Source organism: Sciurus vulgaris (genome assembly GCF_902686455.1).
Source record: "Sciurus vulgaris genome assembly, chromosome: 3".
In the NCBI taxonomy this organism is placed as follows: domain Eukaryota; kingdom Metazoa; phylum Chordata; class Mammalia; order Rodentia; family Sciuridae; genus Sciurus; species Sciurus vulgaris.
The window spans coordinates 19,867,979-19,876,108 of record NC_136463.1 but is presented as its reverse complement, the minus strand read 5'-3'; the positions used below and the strand labels follow the sequence as shown (position 1 = coordinate 19,876,108).

At 51.7% G+C, this 8,130-nt stretch overlaps 1 protein-coding gene across 1 annotated transcript; it reads right to left on the bottom strand.

Annotated features, from left to right (window-relative positions):
- Nucleotides 1-200: 200 nt before the first annotated feature.
- On the bottom strand, nt 201-3,598 carry SOST (sclerostin; the record flags this gene model as incomplete). The annotated part of the gene is made up of 2 exons (XM_079134656.1): nt 3,329-3,598; nt 201-622 (listed from the first exon to the last, which is right to left on the bottom strand). The coding sequence occupies exons 1-2, from the start codon at nt 3,543-3,545 to the stop codon at nt 201-203; spliced, it is 639 nt and encodes a 212-aa protein (XP_078990782.1). The 5' UTR covers nt 3,546-3,598.
- Between the last annotated feature and the right edge of the window lie 4,532 nt (nt 3,599-8,130).

Genomic DNA, 8,130 nt, shown 5'->3' with positions numbered 1-8,130 from the left:
AGCCTTGCGGGGACCCCCTGGAGGGACGGGCAAGGGGGGTACTTTGCGGGCACCCGGAGTTCCGCACTGCCTGGAAGGTTTCGGCTCCCTGCCCTGGGTTGCGGGCATTTTAAAATGAAATACAAACAATCGGACCACGCTCAGGGGGCATGAACGGGGTGCGCCTGGGTCGCGGCGCCGGCCGGGGAGGCCGGCGGGCTCTAGTAGGCGTTCTCCAGCTCCGCCTGGTTGGCTTTGGCGCCCCGGGCGCGGGGCCGGGGCTTCCGACCCTTCTGCGGCCGCGCGGTCTCGGGCCCGAAGTCCTTGAGCTCGGACTGGTTGTGGAAGCGGGTGAGGCGCTTGCACTTGCAAGAGGCCACGAGGCGCACTTTGCGCGCGCGCGGTGCCGCGCCACCGGGACACAGCAGCTGCACCCGCTGGGCGCGGTAGCGGTCGGGGATGCAGCGGAAGTCGGGCCCGCTCGGGCGCCACCACTTGCCGCGGCCGATGGCGTTGGGCAGCAGGCGCGCGGGACCGCACTGGCCGGAGCACACCAGCTCGGTGACCGGCTTGGCGCTGCGGCACGGCCCGTCTGTCACGTAGCGGGTGAAGTGCAACTCGCGGCAGCTGTACTCGGACACGTCTGCGGAGAGAAGCGCGCATGAGGGCGGCGACCCGGCTTCCTTCACCCCGCCCCGACTTTCCCAAACCTGCCTCTCCTGCCCCTCTCCTGAGGATTTTGCACCCGTGCACCTATGATAGGAAGGTCCCAGGCACTCCTGGAGTTGGTGGGAAGATCCGGGGCTGTGCTTGAAGCTAAGTGATTGATGGGTTCCTTCCAACCAAGGCTCCATCACTTACTACCCCTGTGATCTCGGGCAACATACTTAACCTCTCTTTCAGTCTGTAAAGGGGGTTGCCCTGGGATTCAGTGAATGACTCCACTATATATATAATGCACAGAATACCATTCGTGCAACCCATGGGGACAGCTCAGAGTGTTGAATGTTATTATGTATTATCATTATTCTCCTAAAGGCCCTCTTCCCATTTTATTTAAGCCACACCTGTGTGGCAGAGTCCCTGACCTGAAGAGGGTAAGTACTAGCTACACCTTCTGTGTGGTTCTGTCTTCTCCTAAATTCCTTTTCCAGCCACTTGGGAGGGTTGAACAGGAGATGGAGAAAGGAGTAGAGGTTAATTGAAGGCAATAAATCAGGACAGCTGCTATGGAGGAGAGGGGTAGAAGGGCAGGTGGTCAGGATAAGAATTCATTAGACTTGAAAGGCACCAAAGGCAGTATGTCCAACCCCCTCATTATCAATGAGAACACTGAGGTCCAGAGAGAGACAAGAACTTGCCCAAAAGGCAGAGTGGGTCTCCTGACTCCCCTCTCTAGGGTTCCAGCACCTTCTGGCTCTTTCTTGGGTGGAAGCAATTTGTTCAGACACCCATGGGAGTCTGAGCTAGGGGGAGGGGGTCCAGAGGGTTGCTTTTTACAAATTACTTCCCTACCGGAGATAGACAGAACTCTGACCCAAAATCTATAGATTCAGCTGCCACAAACATTGATTAGGCATTTGCTGTATACCTGGCTGTCTCCTGGGCACATCTCTTGTCCTGGGTCACTTGGATGGACATCTAATGGTAATACAAACCTGTCTCTGGGACAGAACCTGCTGGGACCTGGCCTGGTCCCCTGTGTACACCTTGACCACACATCTCCTACTGTGGGTTTAGATGGGTGGGAGCTTTTTAAACAACTGGTCCTCATGTGAGCATCTGTTCACCCCCAAAAGTTTCATAGGGTCAGTTCCAATATGACACAAAAAGATAAAAAAAAGAATCCTACAACCAAAACTAGAGAGAGTCCTGTCCCAGGCCCTGGAGCACAAGCCCAGCAGGGGATGTGTGGGGCTTTGCCACCCTCCTGCGGCTGGCTTTCTTGTTCCTGGGCTGGTTTGGCATCTTCACCCCTGCAGGGGTGTTGTGTGGGGGCGACCTATTTGCCCAGGAAGGAGATGTTTGGGGCTTTCCAAGAATAGTGCCCCTAGGCCAGGCATTTCCTCTGCAGAGCATGACTTTGAGAGTGCTTGGCTTCCTCAGGGGCTGCGACCCTTCACGGGAGCCAAGGGAGGTGGGCGTCTTATATTCAGGGTCCCCTACATCCCTGTAAGCAGTCATTTAAGCTCAGTTGACTGTGTCTGGGGGGAGCTGGGGAGGAGGGTGTTTTGTCCCCCTCTTTCATTTTAGAAGATCCAAATCCTGGCCGGCCTCCCATGGGGTCCCTTTACCCACATCCCCTGCAGACTGTGAGGCATGGAAGGGTGGCATGCAGCAGCAGCCTGGGCAGTGGGTCCTTCTGGCACATGGGAAACAGCCAGAGAGCAGTGAGGCCCTCTGAAGTGTCATTCCAGCCCGTACCCAGCCATTCCTGCCAGCTGCAGAACCAGCTGTGCACCCCCACCCCACCCCGCTTCTCTTGCAGACCTGCTCAGGAACCCAGATTCAGCCTCCTCGGGGTCCATTCTCATAGGGTCAGGCTCCCTCCCCAGGAATAAGGTGAAACTTTGTCTGGGCAAAGGCTTGGGACAAATGATGCCAACTATATCCACTCTCTGCACAGGGGACGCTGCCACTCCTCCAGGTCCTGCACTAAACTGCCACCCATGTCAGATGCTAGAACTGCACCTATAACTCCCATTCCTTCAAGTGCCAGCCCACTGGGCAAGTGGAGCTGAAGGGAGCCTTTCCAGCTTCCCTTTCCCACTGCTTTGCAGGAAGAGGGGTCTCAGTCCCCACCCACACCCCCACTCTCCCTGACCAGGACTGTCTTGCGTTTGCATCAAACTGGATTCAGATCTCAGCTCTGCTATGCTGTCGAATGACTTAACTTCTGGAGCTCAGGTTTCTACACCCTCAAGCTGGGCGTCCTGGGACTTCTACATGGTGAATGTGTGGGATACGTGCAGCCAGTGTCTGGCCTTCAGCAGGTGCCACTACCCTGTTTTGCCCCTTCCCTACTGGTGCCAGCAGATGGACCTGGCTCCTGAATTCTCAGGACGGGATTCTTGGAGCCTGTTTGAGCCGCTGAGCCAGTTCTAATGCCTTCTCCTCCCCATTCCAGCCTCCTCCCTGCCCTGGGCTCTCCCGGCCAGCCCCACCCCTACATTCAACTCTAAGGCGGCGCTGGCAAGTGGCAAGTCATCCTTCCCCGCCTCCAGGCAAGCCTCCGCCGTGTGACTGACATCTACCTCAGTCTCCAAAGCCTCCAAAGAGAAGACTCTAAAATCTCCCCAGATACCTCCCCAGGACCCCTGGGCTAACACTTTTCTCCTCTACCCCATACCTTTGGCCTCAAAGGGGTGGTGGGGAGGCCTCCCTCCGTTCTCCGCCCGGTTCATGGTCTTGTTCTCCAGCTCTGGCGGGGGCTCAGGGTACTCCCCAAGCTCAGGGATGATTTCCGTGGCATCATTCTTGAAGGCCTGCCACCCCTGGCCCTCCACCGCATGGAAGGCTGCATGCACCAGCAGGCATACGAGACACAGGGCTAGAGAGAGCTGCATGGTGCCAGCCAGCGGAGGGCACCCAGCCTTCCAGTAGCACAGGCTGCCGTCCCCAGCCTAGACACGGTCGCCTTTTTAAAGCCCCCTCTACCTCGTGCCAGCCAATGAGGACAGGCTGGGACAGGGCTAGTCCCATGTTTCCCTCAACCCCCGGGGGAGGGAAAGGGGTGTGCTCAGAACAAGCCCTCCCCAAAGACTTCTGGAGCTCAGCAAACTTCCAAATTGCTGCCGGCACTCCCAGGTGACCCAGGGAGAGGGGGGCGTGTGAGGCAGGGCCCAAGCCAGCTCCCCAGGCACCTCCCACGTGCAGGCGGCTGTGGTTTTCACATATCAAAATGAGCTCTCCTTTTAATCGGTTCCCTCTGTGGGCCCCTCGGGCATTCTCAAAACAAACTGTGGACCAGCTTAACAAAGAAAATGTGCAACTCTGAGTTCTCCACAGGGCTGAGCCCAGCTCATTCCATTTCTCAGGCCAAGTTCATTTGTCACCCCACCAGACAAATAGACCTAGGGGTGTCTGGCTCCTGCAGACCCAGCCAGAGGCAAGAGGATACTTTGTGTGTGCGGGTGTTGCTGGGGATCGAAAGCACAGCTTCATGCTTTCTAGGCAAGCACTGAGCCACTGAGCTGTACCCCAATCCCCAAAAAGGCTACTTTTTTAAAATTCTCATTGAGTTCATCTCCATGAGGTTCAGCACTGATTATCTCTCTGCAAGGCAAGAGAGAAAATTAGAGGACAACAGCAAGGATGCTCACGTGGATGACATGGTGGGATTCTGGTGACAAGTTGAGGGGGAGCAGGTCACGAGGGCTCTGGTGGTGGAACACAAAGCGGAAATCTCACTTCCTGCTCCTCAGGGTCCCCGCACATTATCACAGGCACTTCTCCGCCAGGGCACTCACTGCGGCTCACAGCGGCACACAGGCTGATGTGCCAAGCAGTTATTTCCCTGGCCAGGCCATGGGTGGGAGTGGACAGCACAGAAGCCCTTTTCTTAGCAAAAGCCAAAGCCAGCATTTTTAGTGCTGACATTTTTTTTTCCTTGTCTCCCAACAACCCCTTACATTTTTCAAAACCAGCTTTGTGTTCTGTATGGAAGACCTTAGCGGTGTATGCCATGGGTGTGTTCCAGGAAACCATCCCAGGGCCATCTAGGTACAAAAAAACCAAAAGGAATTGCTAGCTCAGCCCTGGAGTAGAATGAGGGACACAGGGAGGGGTAGAGGTATGGGCAGGAAGGTTCACACCTGAGGTGCAAGAAAAGAAAGGAGGGCCAGCGGAAGCCTTCAGTGGGGAAGATTGTTGAGGCCGCCCTAGCCCTGGAGGGAGGCTGGGAAGAAGGCTTGGCCCAGATCTCCTTGGTATGTTAACTGGGTAATGAATCAGTGTGCCCCACCTGCAGAGCCTCTGCAGGCCTTTACCACCTGCCTCAACTTGTAAGTCACTGTGTCCATCTGCGGCCTACTGACTGTCCTCCTTCTTTCCATCATCCATCACCCAACACATGAATGCAGCTGCTCTGACAGTTTTACAAGCCAGACAGAAGCCCCTGCAGGAAGGGCCCTCACTGATACCTGCTTCCTAAGTCAGTTTCCTCAGGGCAGACAAAAACAGCTGTGGCCATTGTTGGGGGTGATCTATCTCTCCCAACAGAGCCTGGATGTTGTGAGAAGCTGGCCCTCTCTGCTCCCTCCCTTCGTCTGTGGACCCCAGGCCCTCCACCTCCTTTTCCCCTGTTCTGGAATGCAGACTTTTAACCCTGTCATGGCCAGACAACTGCCTTCTTGCCCTGGATTTCAGAGAGGCCAGTTCCAATGCTTGGGGTCCGTGAGTTCACAGGTTGATGCTCAGAGCTCCCACCTGCTGGTGGGAACCACTGGACCATCCACCTTGAACAGAAGAGGGGAGACAGACCTGGTGGAGATGACGCCATTCTCGGAACACTTCTGCCACCTGCTGGAAATGAAAGGAAGAGCCAGAGACTGGAGGATGATTAAACTCAGGATTTTATTTCATTTCATTGTTACTTGGAACTGACATAGCATTAAAAGCAAAAAAAGAGAAGAGAGAGTCCACTTGACTTCTAAATGATCCCCATGCCTCTGAATTATTCTGCCAGTGGACAGCCATAGCTTTTCACAGGATGGCTCAGGGAGTACCTGCTGCAATTGAATGTTTGAGTCATTGGTGGCTCTTAGTATTGACTGGGTCCCCAGACTTGTCATTGTACAGAGTTAGACAATATGCCCTGGAGTTCAGTCCCCAGGGTTTTAGCTGATCTCTGTTATTTAGGTTATTTCCAATCTTCCATTCTCAGCAAAACTGCTGTGAACATTCTCATATGAAGTAATTTTTTAATTGTTTTGAGATAACTGTAAATTCACACATACTGGTAAGAAATAACACAGAGAGATTCTATGGATCATTTTCCAAGTTTCCCCTAATGGTAACATCTTGAAAAACTATGCTACCCTCTTAGCCAGGTTTTTTGGGGGGCAGGTACCAGGGATTAAACTCAGGAGCACTTAACCACTGAGCCACATCCGCAGCCCTTTTTATATTTTTTATCTAGAGACAGGGTCTCACTGAGTTACCTAGGGCCTGCTGAGTTGCTGAGGCTGGCTTTGAACTTGTGATCCTCCTGCCTCCACCTTCCGAGCTGCTGGGATTACAGGCGTGCACCACTGCGCCCACCTACAACCAGGATATTGATATTGACCCAATCCACAATCTTGTTCAGCTCCCCCAGTTTTCCTTGTATTCATTCAAGTGTGTACCTGTGCTTGTGGGCCTATGTGTCTATTTAGTTCTACACAAGCTTATCGATGTGTAGACTCACTTGTCCACCAACACAGTGAAAGACAACAGCTCTGTGACCACGAGGGTCCCTCCTGTTGCCCTTTTATAACCACACCCACTTCTCTCCCTTGCCTTGGGTCTCTGATCCTGATCCCTGACAATCACTAACCTAAACTCCATTTCTATAATTTTCTCATTTCAAAAATATTATGTAAATGGAGTTGAGCAGTATGTCACTTTTGGAGACTGTCTTCTTTCAATCAACGTAATTCACTGGAGAGTTAGCCAAGCTTTATATATCAATACCTCCTTCCTTTAGTAGGCCTTGCTACCTATTACAGGCTGTTCTCCAGGAAGCCTGGGCAGGTCTCCAGTTCCCCAAGGGAAATATAAGTGGGCATGGATGGTATTTTGCATGTATGGTATAGCTAAGTACCATACCTGGGTGGCTTAAACAACACAAGTTTATTGTTTCACAGTTCTGGAAGCTTGAAGTCCAAGGCGAAGTGTTGGTCTGGTCCTCCTGAGGGCTCTGAAGGAGAATCTGCTAGATTCCTCTGATCTTTCTTCTGATGGATTGCTGACTATCTTCGGTGTTCCTTGACTTGTAGAAGAATTACCCTGTCCTCTGCCTTCATCCTCACTTAGTGTTCTGTGACCCAATGTTCCCCTATTTTATAAGGATACCAGTTGTAACAGATTAGAGCCCATCCTAATCTGAATTTGTTTGAACTAAGTACATCTGCAACAGCCCTATTTCCAAGTAAGGTCACATGCTGAGGTACTAGAGGTTGAGTTTGACATGAATTTGGGGGAAGACAAAATAATCCATAATTGTATGTTTCTCCATAAGGCTGACAAAGCTGGGTTTGAGTTTTGATATTTTTAAAAAAATTTTAATAGTCATACCTTAATTTCTAGAAAGATTTTTTTTTCAGCCTATTCATATGTCACTTCCCATTCAATGAGGAAAGGGGGACATGTGGTCCCCCTCCAGGAGCCCCCCTACCAGGGAAGAAAGTTCTTTATCCAAGTAACTCCAATTCCAGGTAGAAACTGATCAATGTCACTAAAAAAAGGTTCTGATGCTTTGAAAAAAAAAAGACCTGGGCTGGGATGTAGCTCAGTGCTTGCCTAGCATGTGTGAGGCCCTGGGTGTGATCCCCAGCACTGCAAAACAAAACCAAAAAACCCACTTAATTTTCCCCCCCTTGGGAAAAAAATTGGGGATTGAACCCAGGGGTGCCTAACCACTGAGCAACATTTCCAGCCCTTAATATTTTATTTAGAGACAGGGACTTGCTGAGTTGCTTATGGCCTCACTAAGTTGCTGAGACTGGCTTTGAAATCCCAATCCTCTTGCCTCAGCCTCCCAAGCCACTGGGATTCTAGGCATGCACCGTGGTGCCTGGCTTAGGATTCATTTTTTATTTATTGTTTTTCAAAAAATATTTTAGGTGTTGATAGAACTTTATTTTATTCATTTATTTATATGTGGTGCTGAGAATTGAACCCAGGGCCTCACACATGCTAGGCAAGCGCTCTACCACTGAGCCACAACCCCAGGCCTCAGAGTTCATCCTTGATGGGGGTTCAGACAATATATAATGACATGTATCCAACATTGTAGTACCATACAAAATATTTTCACTAACCTCCAAATTCTCTGTGCTTCATTTCCATCTTCCCCCATCTCCCCAACTCCTGGCAACTACTGACTTTTTAAAAACTGTCTCCATTGGTTTTGCCTTTTCCAGAATGTCATAAAGTTGGACTCACACGGTA